At 36.4% G+C, this 18,706-nt stretch overlaps 1 protein-coding gene across 8 annotated transcripts; it reads right to left on the bottom strand.

Annotated features, from left to right (window-relative positions):
• Positions 1-7,794: 7,794 nt before the first annotated feature.
• LOC109098481 (6-phosphofructo-2-kinase/fructose-2,6-bisphosphatase 2-like) lies at positions 7,795-18,594 on the bottom strand. Of its 8 annotated transcripts, none has more exons than XM_042734354.1 (17): positions 18,036-18,594; positions 17,532-17,682; positions 16,228-16,353; positions 15,741-15,837; positions 15,275-15,341; positions 15,092-15,166; positions 14,947-15,003; positions 14,698-14,822; positions 14,216-14,423; positions 13,991-14,137; positions 13,795-13,899; positions 13,528-13,657; positions 13,024-13,086; positions 12,882-12,946; positions 11,095-11,286; positions 9,747-9,769; positions 7,795-9,273 (listed from the first exon to the last, which is right to left on the bottom strand). In XM_042734354.1, the coding sequence occupies exons 1-17, from the start codon at positions 18,084-18,086 to the stop codon at positions 9,204-9,206; spliced, it is 1,752 nt and encodes a 583-aa protein (XP_042590288.1). In that variant the 5' UTR covers positions 18,087-18,594; the 3' UTR covers positions 7,795-9,203. The 8 variants fall into 8 exon arrangements, 7 of the variants coding, with proteins under 7 accessions (XP_042590288.1, XP_042590292.1, XP_042590290.1 ...); XM_042734358.1 differs by lacking the exon at positions 11,095-11,286 and adding an exon at positions 9,937-9,972; XM_042734356.1 differs by having other exon boundaries at positions 18,041-18,594.
• Between the last annotated feature and the right edge of the window lie 112 nt (positions 18,595-18,706).

The following is an 18,706-nucleotide window of genomic DNA, read 5'->3' as shown; positions in this document are numbered from 1 at the left end:
CTGTGCGTGCAAACTGCCATCGTTAATCTTGCAGAGACGGCGAGATTGAGCGGGCAGTTCTTTGGCGTGAGTGAGCAGGAGTAAGTATTCTGATTAATTATTTTGTATAGTATTTTAAAATGTAACGCCAGGGCTTCTATGGGCTTCTCTCTTGACGTCTCCCGATTGCCTGCGAGCTTCTGAATGCATTCTCGGTGGCTTATGATATGATTGGTTGAATGGTAAGCTCGCATCTGATTGGCTAAAGACCCACGTGGGAAGAGAGCTCTGCCAGGAAAGTCTCAAAAACACACACACACACAAATCCGAGTGGATTCGTAGTAAATGACGATTTGTACATTCAGACATTCGTACATTTTAAACATTCAAAGTTTTTTGTGCACAGTTGTATATCTACTAATTGTTTTTTGCATTTGTGAAATGTATTTTATGAATATATCATTTTATTTTGTGCATGTGAATTGCTTTTTGTGAATATATATTTTTTTCACGCACGTAAATTTTTTTTGTGTGTACGTGAATTAGGTTTCATGCATGTGAAATTGTTTACGCATGTGTGAATCGTGTTTTTTGCGTGAATTATATTTGAGACTAATTTGTCTCCATAATTCTTGCTTGTTGTGATATTATTTATCTATATCATGTATAAAAACCAAAAAGCCAAACAGGGATATTTCTATGGCTTTCATAACTTAGTGCCACTGTATTCGGATAGGCTTCATCACACAGCGAATGCTTATTTACTCTCAAGATTTTTTTTTTTTTGCAAAGTAAATAAAACTTTCACATCATTAAAACTACAATTACAATATTATAGATGACAAACATTGTACACCCCTAAAATCGATATGTTAAAGATGACACAGGATACCCTAACAACTACATAGCAACATGCAAAAAATACCATAGCAACATCAAAATGTTAAAACCATCTTCACACTAAACACATACACACACACACACACACACACACACACACACACACACACACACACACACACACACACACACACACACACACACAAAACACCATAATGCCATAGCAAACAGGGTTGCCAGGTGCATAATCTCACGTAACCAGACCTTCAGACTGACGGCAGAAGGTCTGGAAACCTTGGCGGCTTTGAATGGCCAAGACCTGCCCAAGAGGCCATATGACTGACAGGTAAAACAACCAATCATGTTTCATTTTGTGCCGCATCATGTTTAGGGGCGTGGAAGTGTCGCCACAATAACAAACTGGTGTGTAAACTAAAACTAACTTCACATATATAACTTTTGAAAATCTAGTGTTTAGTTGATCCTAATAAGTGCTCATTGTTCCAGTTGTAAACACGATGGCTTTTTTTTTTTTCTTGAGGGGGTTTGGTATCATGGTATCTTTGTTTCCAGGCGGAACGTTAAAGAACGTGACACACATGTCTCCCAGAAATCCTGTATAAAAAAACCAATCCAAAAACGACTCCTAAACCCAATAAGTTTTTCTAATTTTTTTTATCATTTGCATCAGACGTTCAGCCAGCGGTCCCAATATGTACCAGGTGCATAACAAAACCAATGCAATTGCTAACCAATAGTAGTCCAAAACTAGACAAAATAACATTTTTCCCAATGGTTTCTGCTTCCTTTGGGATTCCCTCGATCAAAAATGCATTTCAGGAGGGTTTTGGTTGATTGTTGTAACCTGCGAACTTAAAAACAATCCGTTGCAACAGTGTAAAAATATCACAGTTCCACGAGAAAAGAAAACCACAGACTTGTCAACACTCATTGATAGCAACTATCTAAAACCATCACAGAATATTCTAGCAACCACACAGAAACATGCTAAAATCGTCCAGAATACCATAGCAACTGCATAGCAACATACTAAAACCCACACAGAAACACCCAGGCGACTTCATGACAAACTAGCATCATAGAGGAGACTGTTTTAGTATTAAACACCACTCACATTTTTTTTTTAAATGTAAGATCTAATTCCAAATCTGTTACTGCTCAGATTTCCACATGTCGTTTAGTTTCTGTTTGAGGAAGACAGCATGAACTTGTCAAGTTGACAAATGACTGTCCTTATATGCCTGTCAATACACACAGAGTCTTAAGGCAAAACTGTCAAAGATACTTGAGTCATTAAAGTACAAAACAAATGAGACATTGGCGTGTGTTCACCAGTCCATCGCACGTTGTGCTGCTGAGATCTCTAGAAATGATACGCCTGTTGTTCTTCTGCAATCATGATTGGTTGTGCTGTAACTGTGATGACATGTGCTGCTGATATTTACTGAAGACCTCAGGGGCCGCTCCGCACATCTGGAGTCTAGACTCAGCGGCTCTACAGGACTGAGACTCCCTCGCTCTCTTCCTCTCTCTCGCCGCTGTCCACTGTTTGCATAGCTGCTTGTGATTCATTTAAATTAATGTTGCCCCTTCAAGTGGTTAATTGATTCTAGCGATGAAGGACAAAGTAACTGGAGCCGAGTGTCCTCAAAACACACCGAGAAGAGTATTATTATGAAGACTTACGCAAACCTGCCCGTGAGCATCTGTGTTTGTGTGAGAGGAACAATATGATTATCAGTGGAATTGTTGGACTGAGAGGAGCCATATATTTTCCTTAATGCATCCTTGTGTTTACAAAAAACACTCACACAAAGGCTCTTGTTAGCTGCGGTGTAATGACGAATGCCCTTGTGGCTGCGGGTACGTGCGGTTGAGAGGTCTGTTTTACCTGTTAATCTCTTCATCCCCTCCCTCCCACTCTATAGCTCATACACTGAGAGCTCTAAAACTTGACAGTAGTTTATTTTACAGACGCTCTCTGGCTTCTTCTGTCCTCCTTTTGAATTTGTGTTGAACTGCTGAAGTCATCATGCTCATACAGCATCAGTAAGGAATATAATGGAGTGAAGCATTTTTATCCACCACATACTTATCACTGCAAAAAAAAAAAAAAAAAAAAAATCATGTAAACAATTATTTGTTTTAATCTTTTATTTAATTATTTTGTTTTATATGAGCTTTTATTTACTCCAATGGCAAATAGTTATTTATTAAATATATTTAAACTGGGTTTAAAGTTGTCAGTTTGGTAAAATAAAAAATATAAAAATATTATGTTATGAATTAGTTATGTATCATTCAATTGTTTGGGGTAGGTTTTTTATGTATATATATTTTTTACGTTTTTTGAAGTCTCAAGGCTTAATCAAGGCTGTATTTATTTGATCAAACATACATTAAAAACAGAACTATTATTATTAAAATGTTTTCTATTTTAATTCATTTTAAAATTGGTAAAATTTAGGATTCTTTAATGAATAGAAAGTTTGAAAGAACAGCATTTATTTAAAATGTAAAAGCCTTTATTGTCACATGATCAGTTGAATGCATTCTTGCTAAATAAAGTATTAATTTCTTTAAAAAATATGACTGACTTTTGAATGGTAGTGTATATTAAAAAAAAAAAAAAAAAAAATATATAATATATATATATATATATATATATATATATATATATATAGATATATATATATATATATATATATATATATATATATATATATATATATATGGAAAAACATTAAATATGTAAGAAATACTAAAAACTTTAAAAAGTAAATTAATATGCAAAAATATCCAAGATGTTTCTTGCTATTTGCTGTTTGTTTGTTTTTTTTTTGTTTTTTTTTTGGTATATAAAAACATACTAGTTTTAGATTGGTTTATTTTTCCAAGTGGCTCTCACAGAGAGGTAGTTCTGCATTCGAACCCTAGAATGATGGAAAATCTGGTTGAAATGATCTTTGTGTGTTTGTGAGTGAAAGAGAGAGTGAGAGAGAAGGTATAAATGAACCCCTGATTTACAGCCCGTCTTTAGGTAGAACCCCTCCTTTTTCCATGTTCACCCCTTCTCTCCTTTCTCTGCCCATAATAATGGACACTGTGTTTTTTTACGAGAGTACCAAACCAAACCCTATTCACACTGCAGCACTGAGTCGGCACTAAATGGCCTCGTTCAGCTCACTGCTATTAAACAGCTCATAAAAACTGGCCACACAACCGCTTGAGTCACACAGATGCAACTACACGGCTCCTGATCCCAGCGTGATGCGGTCTGAGACTGCATGATGGTTAGGCATCTAAAATTACCTGAATAAACCATAATCGCATCATAATTAAAACTGTACTCACCCTCAGGCCATCCAAAATGTAGATGAGTTTGTGGATTATTGTGATGTATTTATCAGCTGTTTAGACTCATCTGCATCCATTCACTGCAGAGGATCCATTGAGCAAGTGATGTAATGCTAAATTTCTCCAAATCTGTACAGATGAAGAAACAAACTCATCTACATCTTGGATGGCTTTAGGATGAGAACATTTTCAACATGTCTCCAACTATTCCTTTAAATTTGTGCAGTGGGAGACAAACATCAATTAAACAAGTCACAAACAGTCATACAAGCTTATTTAAGAGAGCCATGCAATAATAATAATTATTAGTGACTTCTCTGAGGTTCAGGTTCTTTCCCACCGTGCTTGCTTTCTCTTTCTTTTCTTTTTCTTTCTGCCTGACACGCTTTGAGTGAAGGATATCAAATTCCCCTGAAAGCTCTCGGACAGGTGAGCGCTGCTTTGGGTGACCTCGATCTCTCACATTACGGTGCTAAACTGCAACTCCCTGCTGTTCTCGATTACACACGTATGCCTGCACACACACAGGTGTGATCCTTACACATCTTTCTGTTTCACTTGTCACTGAGTATCATACATCACTAAAGCCAAGAGTTTTAAATTACACTGCATTATATTTATCAGGGTTCGCAAAAATTTAAATATCCCTGGTAGGCCTTCAGGCAGCCACTCTCAGATTTAGAATTTAACTAGTCTGAATAAAAAAAGCATTGGCTGAACTTCAGCGGAAAAATGATCAAAAACGTCTGTGATTGTATATTTTTCCTCCAAATAACAAGTCAAGAGTAGGGGTGCAAGAGGGTTGGATGGGTTTTGAGTCAAGAATCAAATAACTTTTTGGGTCAGCCCCCCCAAAATTAATTATTTAATTATATCTTTATTACTTAACACATTACATACTTTTTCGGTACTACAGCAAAAACAAGTAGCATAACTAAACAAGTTCAAACATTATTAATGAAAAGTAAACAATAAAAAATAACAAATACACAAATGACAAGCTGTGATAAATACAATACAAAGTTACAAATAAAAGAAGGTCTAAAAATAGTTTTCAGGTACAGAAAAATAAATAATTTCAAAATAGTATTGCATATTCTTCACCGTATAAATTAAATACAGATGAATCTTTGTTAAAGTTGTGTTTTGTTGTTTAACATTAATGATGATTGATGTCCCTTTACGAACAACTGCATGGATCCAATACTCTTACATCTCCAATTTACTTCTACACTGTTTATGTTCACTTAAGATGTAACCAAGAATACTTAATGAGATGGGTAATTTGACATCATTTTGTGTGTATATGTGTCGGTTCAAGCGCAAGAAGATGTGAAAGAAAAAGATTTCTGTGTTTATGTGCTTTCAAAAAAGCGCCATGTTTGCTATGGAAAGCCAGACAGCTCAAAAACGTACGTATTTTAACATGTAAACAACATGATGAGGATGCATTGTTTATGCGTAGAGTATGTGTTATTTATGCAGTGTTTACACATGAAAAAAATCACAGCGTAAACAATGTATAAATGACACATATTTTATGTGTAAACAATATACAAACAATGCATCCTCGTTTACATTTTTGAGCTTCCTGGCTTTCCATAGTTTGTGCTCTGTATGCTCACATAGATAAGAACATGCGAGTCACCTACTGAATCTTTTTCATATCTTCTTGCTTTTGATTTGTTAAAATACCTTGAATGTTTAAATTGGCAAAGAAACACATGCAAGTGATAAACTTTAACTCTGTGATGGTTAAACTTTCGCAAGTAGTCCGCGAATCATGTGTGCCAAACCGCGTACATTTGATACTACTAAGATAAAACTTAAATGCTTCAAGCTGGAAATATTTTGATCAATAATATTAAATATTTTCACTAACAATATCGCTCCATAGATGCATTAGGAACTTGATATTAGCTTCATTGTGAGCCAATGTAATCTGCACAAGTGGTACTGATATAATAATATTAGTTTAATATCGCATTCATCTAAAAGACACATTGAGCAAAACCAGTCCTGCTAGGATCTCGGTGGGTAGTTGAAACAGTAAGAGACCTACTACGCACAAAAGACCAACAAAAGATTCCAGTGTGCTCCTCAAGAAAGAGAGGCCTAATCACTAACAACCACAAACTCAAAAGACAACAGCAGCATTACTAAGTGATGGGAAAACAAATCAGAAGGAAATCAGAGAAAGCGTAATTGGAAAGTTGATCTATGTAATCATCCCTAGATAGGTCAAATGTGGTATTGTGGTCAGGTTGGAACATTTGTGCTGAGGTGAAATCTCAAAAAGTTTTCAAGAGCTCTTTAACATGCTCTTACAATCAGTAAGAAAGCACCTGCACCTTTCATTTCTTCCTGATCCTTGAAATTTAGAAACACATTAATTTTGAAGACGGAGTAGAATGATCAAATGATCACTTGCTGCTCATTGTTCCATTTGCCCGTACAGAACTGGGAAAAAGGGCTTTTGTCTACTCAGCTCCTTCTGCATGGAACTTTTTGCAAAAAGACTTGAAATTATCTGAACTTATTTCCTTAAATGCTTTTAAGTCAAGATTGAGAGAACCTGAAATGACCTGTTTAAATTGTAAATGTTTTTAATTATTTGTATTGTATAACTTTCATAAATGTAATTGACTGTGTTTTTGCTGCATCTTGGCCAGGACTCCCTTGAAAAAGAGGTTTTTAACCTCAATGGGACTTTCCTGGTTAAATAAAGGTTAAACAAAAAAATAAAATAATTTGTCAAAATAGAATACATTTAGCATATAAACAGACAAACAAGAGATTAAAATCCCGTTTTGCACTCATATATGGGTTGGCATTGTAAACATGGCAGCTTTAGATAGCAGGACATATATCGTCCTCCACCTGCAGAGACTCAGAGGTTAATACTTCTCTTGTGGTTCTCCTCTATCTCCATCAGGGTTATGTAACACCAAGAGGGCAGTGTGGGTGTGTTCCAGCCAGGTGCAGCCATTCATTTCTGTCAGTCACACTATTATGATATGATAAAGAGGAAATGCAATGGACAGGCTGGATATTACCGGCAAATGTTATTTAGGACACTGATAAGACTTTAGTTGTGCTACATTTGTTTTAGTATAAATCTTGCAGAATATTTCAAGCTATTATCATGATAAACAAGTTCATTTACTACTAGGCCACTTGAGTATAACGGAACAGTTTTCGTTAAAAGAACTATAATATGAATATTTTACCCAACATTCTTAACAGCTTACTGACTATTGTCTGGTCAATACAGTTTTCCAGTCATCATTTGTTCACATTGTTATATATTTATTTTTGTGAAGTAACGTTCGTTTGCGTTTTTTTTTTAATCTTTGCTACCACAAATGCAATTCTTTATCTTTGCTACCACAAATGCAACCAAAATCTACCACAGTCTCTAGTATTTCATTGTTTGTACTAGTATCTCATTGTTTGTATATAACGTAACAAGCCCGTGACAAAAACTCTGTTGCTACAAATAAGTCTTTTGGCGCCATCTGGTGGCCGTAATGCCACTGTTTCACCTATTAACCCCATACATTAAAACATTTTGACAGAATAAAAATGACACATTAATTTGACTTTGACATAACAGATGTTTAATTGTATTTGGAGAAAGCAATATTTCAAAACATTGCAGACAGTTTTCCAAACTCTGATAATGAATCATGCATTGCCATAAGTTCAAAATCAGATTTTGTGCAGTTTGTACTGTGCCATCACACTAGCCACTACTTAAAGGCAATGCATGCTTGGATATCTTATGAAGTGAAAACTTTGTTAAATGCAGAAGGACTGAATGAACAAGTGCTGATGATGTTCTTGTCCTGGACATTGATCAAAACAGCACAAGTCTGCAGCATTTTGTTAATTAATATATAATTTAGTATTATGCATGCAGCATTTAATTCAGAGAGTACATGGAATATTTGCACTAAATATTTGCAAAAAAATAATGTCACACCTTTATTGAAAATGAAGTAGTGAGGCAAAACATGATTAAAAATGTTAAAAAATGAAAAGAATTAGTGGAAAGATATTTTTTCTTTAAACATTCAACCATAAGGTAGTCATACGGCACATTATTTAACTGTTTTGTGCAGTGTCATTGGTTGATGACATGCTGTAGATTGAGATGTGAACAGTGTTTGAGTAGTGCAGCTCCTCACACAAAAATACTTGTAAAGCTAGTAATTCCAGTTTTTTAACAAACACATAACCAGAGAAAGGTTAAAGCTTAAAGAGCAAAGACTACATTCAAAACCTCAATTAAACAACTATATTTGTAGGATCTCCAGCAGTGACTTGACCTATAAAATATACCTCATTTAAATACGCCGACCTACAAATCCTTGTCATTTTGTCCTGATGCTACACACAAATACGTTTCTATAAAAATATTACATCACAAGCTTGAACTTTGTACAATATCCAATAGGACTATCATTCTTATTAAGAAAATGTGCAAGACTTCTTAAAAATCTTCCATTAAGTGCATTCCTTTTAAGCCACAATGTGCAGAAACTTACTTATTATAATATATAAACTGTTCCTCTAATCTCTGTCCCACTGATTCCCTGAAAGAAGCTTTTCTTCATTCTGATGACTGGCTACTGTCTGTGTTGTAATAGTTATGATTGTGAAAATGCGTTGTTGCAAACAACACTGTATTGCAACATAAACTCTGTACTGAGGTTATCATCATTTGCACAACCCGCATCGTGACCAAATTATAACAGATCAAACAGTCTTCATTAAGGCATCATCACTTAAAATAACTGAGCATATTGAAGTCATCAATACTGTATATATCTCTTGATGATAAATTATAGGATTCATTATAGTCACAGCAGTGGTGATTTGTCATGCAAGGGGCTGATGGGAAATGTAGTTCCGTCACCGAAAAAGCAAGCAGAAGGTGGGGAGTGGTAAAAATCTAAAAGCAAAGTTTCATTTTCATGCAGGAATTTGGAAATTCGCCCATCTCATTCAGAAGCGGAAACAGTCATTAGCTTCGTCTGGGCAGTCAAAGTTGATTCCTTCACACAAGGAGTCCTCAAAAATAGAAAAAAAAAGAAATGATCAAGGTAAAGTTAAACATAAGGAGAGTATTAGGATCTTTAAGTACCAGAATGCTTCCTTCAGAAACTATCTAGACCACACATTTTTAATTTAAAACAATTCAACTCTTTGAACTCTATATAAATGATACTTTTACTTGGTGTAACACTTGGTTTCACTTGGCTGTTGAAAGGGTAAATAGGTTTATCTGCAAAAATATAATGTCACACAACCCTATGACAACTGGAAAACTTGCAACAGACTTCTGCTTTAGAGCATTAGCATAATTCGGTCAATCATCACAATCAAGCCACAATCTACACATATAAAAACATGTAAATGCAAGATAATCGAGAATCATCATACAATCACAACAGCACATGGTTTGTGACTTCGCACATACACCGAAAATTACTTTCTAAAAATGCAAAGGGGTGAAAAAGCTTTCAAACTCATGGGATACTCACAGATGACTGCCAACCACACGAGACTGTGAAAATAGAGGGAGAAGGATGAAGAGGAGAGACAAATATGGAGAAGAGAACTGAGGCCCAAGGACAAATTGGCATGTTCAGAGTAAAACATGGACATTATTGAAGCAAATCACTTTGAAGAGATTAACCCCCAAATATGAAGATTCTGTCATCATTTACTCACCCTCATGTCATTCCAAACCATATGACATTTGTTCTTCTGCAGAACACAAAAAGAGATGTTATGCTGCTAGTTTCTATACAATGAAAGCTAATGGTCTGTGCAGATTTCTCTCCTGATTCAGACAAGACAACTTTCTAAGTGGAAAACGCAATATTATTATTTTTTTATAGTTGTATTTATGGTATTTTTTGCCTTTATTTGATATGACAGTAGAGAGCAGACAGGAAAGCATTGGGTGGAGAGAGGGGGCAGGTTTGGCAAAGGACTTTAAGACAGAGCTCAGTTGCGCTATATGTCGGCTCATTAATCACAAGGCTATCTGTGCCAACAATTTGTTCATGGATTTGTTCATTAAAACATGCAGCTTTTTGTTACAGACAACATTAATTGATAGGCTGGAGTCGTGTAGATTATTGTGATGTTTTTATCAGCTGTTTGGACTCTCATGCTGACGGCACCCATTCACTGCAAAGGATCCATTGGTGAGTAAGTGATGCAATGCTAAATTTTTACCAAATTAGTTCTGATGACGGAACAAAGTCATGTACATCACTGGGTGAACTATTTCAATTCCAAATTTTACTAACCATTTTTGGTCACCATTCACATTCATTGTATGGAAAAGAGCAGATATGTTTTTCCTTTTATGTTCCATAAAAGAAAGTACATCATGCAACTTTGAAACAACCATGAGATTGAGTAAATGATGACATGATTTTAATTTTGGGGTGCACATGAAACAAACTGGCAATGAGAAAATAATTCTGATTTTGATCTGGTTTTAAAGAGAAAAAATACTTCATAGAAAGTCTAAAAGAGAAGGAAAACAATTAGATGTTGTTGTTATAAAGTTAAGTAAGATAATGCCAATTAGTTAGCCGGTAACTGTTAGCTGGTGAGTTATGATTATTGCGTGATCTGTGGTGAGCAGTGAGCACTCATGCAGAACAACAAAAAAGAATCCCAACCTGAAAAAAGAGCTCGCAAAGAACATGCACCAAAAAAAAAAAAGAAAAAAGAATGAGACTGCCAAACTGAGATCACTCATGTAGTTAGCACAATCAGTACAGGGTGTGACATTCAGGGGTGATTCAGAACACCAGGGGGAGGGTGGGTTAGTGTCAGGACATCACTGGGTCAATCGAGTCTGACACTAACTTGGCTTTGCTGAAGCAGCAGCGCCCCGTCTGGCGAGTCGGGGATGTGCAGGGTGGTGGGGGAGGGGGTGAGGGGCAGCCAGGGCTGGTTGCCATCGCTGTAGAGGCGGGGCCGCTTAACCTGGTCATGACTGGAGAGGGGGGTGTAACTATTCCGCCTTAGCAGAGGGGCAGAGTTTCGTCTGACTTTCCCCTGGTTTGAGATGGAAGAGACTGGCTGGGTTAAAAGAGAGACTGCCTACACACATAGCTCATCTTTAAAGAACTTTAGCACAAATCTCAACAGCAAACAAGACACTTCAGTCTTCAGTCGCCACCAAATAATCAAGTAGCTGCATGTATTCCCAAAGATAATCCACATTTATCCATATACAGACTAAACATATAATAAATCACTCCAGGTTAACATTACAAAACATAAAACGTATCATTGCAGTGATGAAAGTGAAAAAAAAAAGTGAAAGTGAAACACACATCACTAAAACACAATGTCGTTTAAAGGAGCGTTCAACCCACGAATAAGCATAACTCACAACACAAACCCACAGCTACAATACAACACAGGCTGCTGGAACATCATAGCTATAATTCACCCACACACACACACACACACACACACACACACACACACACACACACACACACACACACACACACACACACACACACACACACACCTGTATTTCACAAATGTATGAATATTATTCGCGGTCAACAACATATAGAGGGGAGTGCTGAACCTCACTCTGATGAGGTGAATAAGCACAAGAGGAAGAAGATTTATGTTTAATCAAGCCTTTTGATCGAAAGTTTGATTAAACCACAGAGAACATAGCTTAAAGGAATGTTTTGGGTTAACAAGTTAAGCTGTTCCCACAGACAAAACTTTTGACCCGTCATTGAGTTAAAAATAACCACAATTACATTTACAGCAATGCACTTAGAATCAATGTTATTTTAGTAATATTTGTTAACTATAATAACTAATTTGATTTTAGTTTGAGTAATTTTGCTATGCTTTATAGTAGTTAATATATGTTTATATATATAATATACGTTTTAGGTATCAATAACGTCACTGCTTAGAATGAAAGTCTATTGGGCAAGTCATAATAGAAGGTTTAAAAGCACAGATCTGCAGCTTGTATTGTGGTTAAAGCACTTACATCAGTTTGTCTCTACAAACATGTTATTTAAGCTGTAAAGTTGCCTAAATTGCCAGTAGATGTGAAACTATTGTTCCAAGTGGAAGAATTTCTGGTTACACATTCTGAGTTTTTCTTGATGTAAAGAGTCCCTTTTTGTTATCCCCGATAACCAAATGTGAAAGTTACTGTCTTTCCAGATTTGCAGTAATGAAGTAAGTGATTCTATTAAGCTAGTATGCAGTGTGCCCATCGTATGAAAATTTACTCTTTTATTCTATTTTGTTAATAAGGTTAGAGTCAAAATTATTTTCTGTGGTAACTGACAGCATGTCACAAATGCTGGTGACAGAGCTTAAGTTGTACTTAACCCAAAAAGCTGCTTTAACCAGGGTGTTCTCTGAGAAAAAACAACAAGCATCACAGACACCAACATGCAGTGATGAAATTGCAATTCCAGATCAAAATAAAACCTATAAGATACCAAAAGGAAAACACAGCATGCTTTCAAAAACATTGCTGCAAAATGACATAAATCTAAGAGATAAATGTGGCACCAATTATTTTCAAATGAATATTTTATGTTCTCCATTAATATTTCATACTGCAAGAGAGAACACCACAGAGACAGATGTGGACTCACCAGTGGTCGGTCCCGATGTGTATTCACTGCCTCCACATTCAGATAAAACATCTCCACTTTGCAGCCTAAAACATGAACCAGAATGATCTGTTAGCATAAGTTTGACAATGAACAATAATGAGGAAACAACTGTCCAACACACCATAAGCAACCGGAGTGAGCTTCATGATAGTATGAAGGGGACATTTCAAATAGGGCAGATCATCTATGAGAGAAAAGAAAAATAATATAAATAGGTTTCAGTTGACAGTCTTAAACATTACTGTAATGCACTGATCATTATTGTTACTTATTCTGCTCAGTTATCAGTATAACTGTCTGATATAGATGAGGTATGAGATTTTTGTGAGAATGACTAGCTAGGATGGGATTACAAAGCAATCAGTATTTTTTATTTATCTTTTTTTATAAATCGAAGAATATTAAAGAAACAATACTACATGAAAATACATTGCTAAATATATAATGCATTTTATAATATTATAATATTGCATTATTGTTGCATTAAGTTGATCAAAAAACGTTTTTATTTTCACATTATTTATTTATTTTCAGTGGTGAGGCCATGGGTAAAAAAAAAAAACTCATGGTCAGCAGGAAAAATATGTTGTTTTTAGTATTTTTCATAAGTGAAAATGCATCTTGCCTGCACTCTTGTCCAAGAAATAGGCTAGTAGGCAGCGCATAACTGCCTGGTGGCAAATGACTAGTACATTGCCTTGTCTCTCAAGCTCCATAATCACAGGCTCTAGTCGTTGAACCAGGTCCTGATACGACTGCGAGAAAAGAGAGCCTTTTAAAATAGTTAGACCAGACACCAACAAAAACCAAACAACCTACACAACTATAGAGAGTGAGAAGGGACATACTCTGAAGAACTGCAACAAAGTGATACGTTCATGACGTGCTGTACCTCTCCTCCTGGGTATCTGTAGTGGTATTTATCCTGATCCCTTAAAGCAAACTCTTCTGGGAACGTGTTCTGGATCATTTCGTAGGTCATCTCTTCACATACACCCTGTGTCAGAGCAACATACGCTGATGAATGTACATACAGTATAATACATATAAACTGCATGTAACCTCCGATGGGATCTTGGCATACTAACAGCGTCTATCTCATTGAGGATTTTCCACTGTTCATACGGAACTCCCAGCTCTTCAGCCGTCTGGATGGTTCTTCTTAACTGGCTGGTCCAGACCTTCAAGTCAGACAGCTTATGCTCCTCAATGAACTCACGCAGGGTGCTCGCAAACTACTCACAAGGGAAAGAGAAAGTCAAGGATCTTATGATGAATAAACGGTATAAAGGCAGCACTAAATAAGTCCAGACCTGTCTCCCTTGGGGGGAGAGTTCAGAATCTCCTCCAATGCGGCCCTGGACGTTGTGTTCGCTCTCTCCGTGCCTGCACAGGTAGATGGAGTGCGAGTGCACATGGATGTTCATGAGGTAGTAGACGATCTTGCTCTGGATGTAGTCCTGAACACGGTTCACCAGAAACCGACGACCCACGTTCATCACCTTAATGAAGGACAAATGTCTGGGAAAAATAAGTTAATGTTATGATTAGGGAGTCCTTCTGTATTAGTGGAGCCATGAAATGATATAGACAATTAAATTTTGGTGTAAAACATGTCCCACGTCATTTAAATATTTAAATATAAAGGTCTTAAAAGTAGCATCTTCTGCTTGATTATAAGGATCAGAGAGAGGGAGAGAAATGGTCATGTGGTCATCTTAAATATGTACTTCGCTTACAAAACATATGTACATTCAGATACGCTATCATGTGTCTATTTTCTAAACATTCTTACTTGTCATATTCATCAGGATCTAGTGGCTGGTAAGTGACTTTATAACATTCTATTCGTTTCAGGAAATCATCCATGACTCGCTCTCTGTGTGTCTCTGGATAATCTGGACTTGAAACCTTGACCTCCTGAAGATATAAGAGCACGTAGGAGACAACTGTTGAGAAGACCATAAAAACCTATACTGGTATGTTGCTGTACTTTATTATACCATTAGTTTAAAGGAAATGCAAACCAAACTTTGTAACATACCAGGATGTTAGCTGCAATAACCTCTGGATCATCACATACTGACTCCACAAAAAACACCTGTAAAAGTAAACACACAGATATAGGAAAATGATGACCTCAGATCACTTCTACAAAAAGATAACTTATCACATAATGGAAGTTATACCTTGAATGCATTCTCCTGTACAAAACTGAATATAAGATCCCGCCTCTCCCGGGTTGTGTTTGTGGCATCAAATACCTTAAAAGGACAAAAACAGATTATAACAAATATAAAGAAGTAAGTCTTGAACCTTGTCAGTATTTTTAAACCATATTAAATTTAAGTAAATAATTGATAAACCCTTACAGCTATTTGTCCACCTTCCTCATTAAGGTAGGTCTTTACATCTTCCAGGGCCACCAAGGCACACTGTCTATTTGTGAAAATGAAAAATACAACAATAGACATGTACCTAATTCAAATAAATTCAGTTCACAGGAAAAACTCGAACTGTCATGTTAGAAGTGCATTAATGTAACCTTCAGGAAATGTGTTGAAATATCTTTTGGTCTAACTGGCTTTCTTTAATTACATTTGTTTCTTGGTTTACTGACATCATGTACTTTTCTATCATTATTAACAGTGTAAAAATATCTAAACTGATCTTTTCTACACAGGACACTGTGTGAAAGGGAGCAGCTTGGACATTCTGCAAAACATCTCTTTTCAGGTTCCACGGAAGAAACAATGTCATAAGTGTTGGAAAGAAATAAGGGTGAGTCATGATGATAAAATGGTCGTGCCATTAAATCCAACAAAGCTATAATCCTACTTTCGTATCTTCATGGCTTCCGCATTGTCATGTCTGAAGAAGTCATAAGACTTGTAGGCTTTAACTGCTTCCCTCCGATACACCCCCAGGTTAAACACTGCACGATAAACCAAAAACAAAAACAAGAAATTATGGTTAGTCGTCACACACTATCAGTTTTGGAACCAGTGTAATGCATCAAGGTGACATCACTATGCAAATAAAAATGGAACAATTCAATTCCCAGTGTGTAAGGAACCTCTGACTTCAGTTACAGTGCTTAAACACTTGCATTGTGGGTCATGATGTACTCAAGAGAGTTTGAGTGTCAGTGTGTTGGTTGCCTACACTTTAAATAATGCAAATTCAAGTTGAACCTCTTGATAGAACATAATGTCAAAATGGTCAGCTGAGAGCTAAATGAAGCATTTAAAATTGAAGACAGATGCTATTTATAGTGAGTGTCATTTGATATGATGCAACTGTCTAAATTCAAATGCCCACTCACCCTTTGTTGGGACTCCTATCCAGTTGAGGTAGCGTGTGAGTTTCTTTGACATGTACGTCTTGCCTCTGGCAGGGAGGCCGATCATGACAATCAAGGTGGGGGAGTTTGTCATGTAAGACGCCCATGCTGTGGTCAGACAGACACAGAAAAACAGACAGACGGTATCAACAGCACAACATGAGCTGAAGGAAGTTACAATCTATAGTACTAACAATTATAATCTGCCAAATGTCAATTTCACATATGGGACACCAACAGATACTTGTGGTTTATGGTACTTTCAACAAACGGACTACAAAATAGAACCTGAAACCCTGAGACTGTTGACCTTGCTTACACTGAGGCAAACTCCTTGCCATTACGCCAGTCTTCAGTGTCACATGATCTTTCAGAAATCATTCTAATATCTAGTTTGGTGCTCAAGAAACATTTCTTATCATTAGCTATGTTACCATCCAAAGGTGTGAATTTAACTTGTGCGCAAAACTGGAATATCGCATAAAACATTTGTTGAAAATCGAAATTGAAAAACTTTGAAGAATATAAAGATCAAAAGAAAAGCAATTATATATTGTAACATCATGAATGTCTTTACTATCACTTTTGATCATTTTTTGTCCTTTATGAATAAAAAATGTATATTTTTTTCTTTCTTTTAAAAAAATCTTTTGAACAGTGGTGTATAACCACTCTAATTTAATTTAAGCATTGCATTTCTTTATAGACTATTTATAAAACAGTATGGTATCTATATAGTTATTCTTCTAGTATCTAGAAATGTGTTTTAATAAGTCACATGCAACATGTGAATAAATTTGCATGCATTTTTTTTTTAAATAAAAATATTAGGTATTACGAAAACACTGCCTCAGGTGAGCAATTTGATAATGACTGAAAAAAAAATAAAAAAATAATAATAATAATAGAATAAACCCTAAACAAATGTGCCTTTACATTGATCTGCAATCTGAAACCAGCATACCAGACAATGCATATCTAAATAAAGGGAAGTGCTGTAGGTTTATTTCGAATCTAGACTGACAGTGAACTTCTGTGGCAGCCTCGGTGACAGCTGACATTATAAGAAGGGCAACTGTGATATAACTCAGGGTCGTCAATAAAAATCACTTGGTTGGGAACAAAACTGTTATGTGTGAAACATTCTCATCAGCAGAGAAGTACCCCAGACCTCTCTAAAAGCCATGAAAACAGACTGCTATAACCAGCTGACCAACTTTGGCTGCTTTAAACAGGGATTCCTAGCAGCTTCTTGATCTGTGGGATGTAAAAATGAGTGCGCTTACAGCATTTCTTCTCCTGGCCTCTGGGCTCTGATTTCTTGGTTTCAGCAGAACTGGTTGGACCAGCCTCCTGCTGCACCCATGCAGACATACTGAATCTGACAGACTTAATCACTCTCTCACTCACTCTTCCTGCTGTAAAAACATAGTTCACCTGCAGGGAGAAAGAGGCGAAATGAAGACAAAATACGCAGCCTTTGTCACTGGAAACAACGTTATTGGTTTATTACAATGACTAACTACAATTAAAACATTTTATCCATTCAATATGCTCTATTCAGTGACAACGCAACTTCTATTCTTGCCAAATCGTCGTTTTTCTTAATCACGCGCAGCGCATTAACAAATAATGCCGCGCTACGTCATAACACAGAAGAGGATGCTGAGGATACCATGTTACGTCATACCGGTAAACAGTAATCAGTCACTGAAGTTCTATTATTACATCATAGAATGAATAGATTAAAAGAACACATGACTATTAACGAGCTACGCAAAGCGTGAGACCTTACGGTTTCCTAATCGTTGTCTCTTGAACCTCAGGGGTCCGTATTTCATTCCGTACCCACCGGCAGATGTAATGTCTTTGCGCAGGGTGTTATTGCCTCAGCCGGTTTCGGACTCGATGACCTTCCATGGCAACTAGCGCCAAGCGCGTGAGTGAAGGTGTGTCTCTACGTCACTGTTTCTACGTTACCGTAATACCTGCGACAGAATGACACCGCGTCCGTCACCAAACATTACAGCGTACTAGTCAGTGGTGGGGATTTTGAATCATCTCAGTGAATCGACTCTTTTGAATCAACCATTCATTCGATTCGCGAACGGATTCATTCAGTGGCACTCTCATCGTTACATCATAAAGACATAAACGACTTTTATAAAGCTATAGAAAAAGACTGTAACATCCTAAAGATATTATAAAAGGTTTCAAACACGTCCATACGTAATTTTAACACACTTTTATGATTCGTTAGCCAGTATTTACAGGATAGCAGCAAAATCACCAAACCCACACTTTTGTTTGTGATAAATTAAAAGTAAAAATAAGATTTAATATTATTATTTTTTTAATCGTCAGACACATTACATTCTACATTCTCAATTCTTAAATGCTTTAAAAACTGTATTTGAGAAAACTCCTCCCACCCCAAACTCAAATATTTGGTTAAGCACTG

This window comes from Cyprinus carpio, chromosome B11 (assembly GCF_018340385.1).
Source record: "Cyprinus carpio isolate SPL01 chromosome B11, ASM1834038v1, whole genome shotgun sequence".
NCBI lineage: Eukaryota > Metazoa > Chordata > Actinopteri > Cypriniformes > Cyprinidae > Cyprinus > Cyprinus carpio.
Note: the sequence above shows the minus strand (reverse complement) of the source record. Positions and strands in the feature narration are given on the sequence as shown.

Bases quoted from the DNA above. Each gene is read 5' to 3' on its own strand.
- LOC109098481 (XM_042734354.1), bottom strand. From the start codon at position 18,086: ATGAAATACGGACCCCTGAGGTTCAAGAGACAACGATTAGGAAACCGT. The intron at 15,004-15,091 runs GTATAACTTCCA...TTACTTTTACAG, and splicing joins TACAGGAGAATGCATTCAAG to GTGTTTTTTGTGGAGTCAGT. The intron at 11,287-12,881 runs GTGAGTCCACAT...ATCTCAAACCAG, and splicing joins CACATCGGGACCGACCACTG to GGGAAAGTCAGACGAAACTC.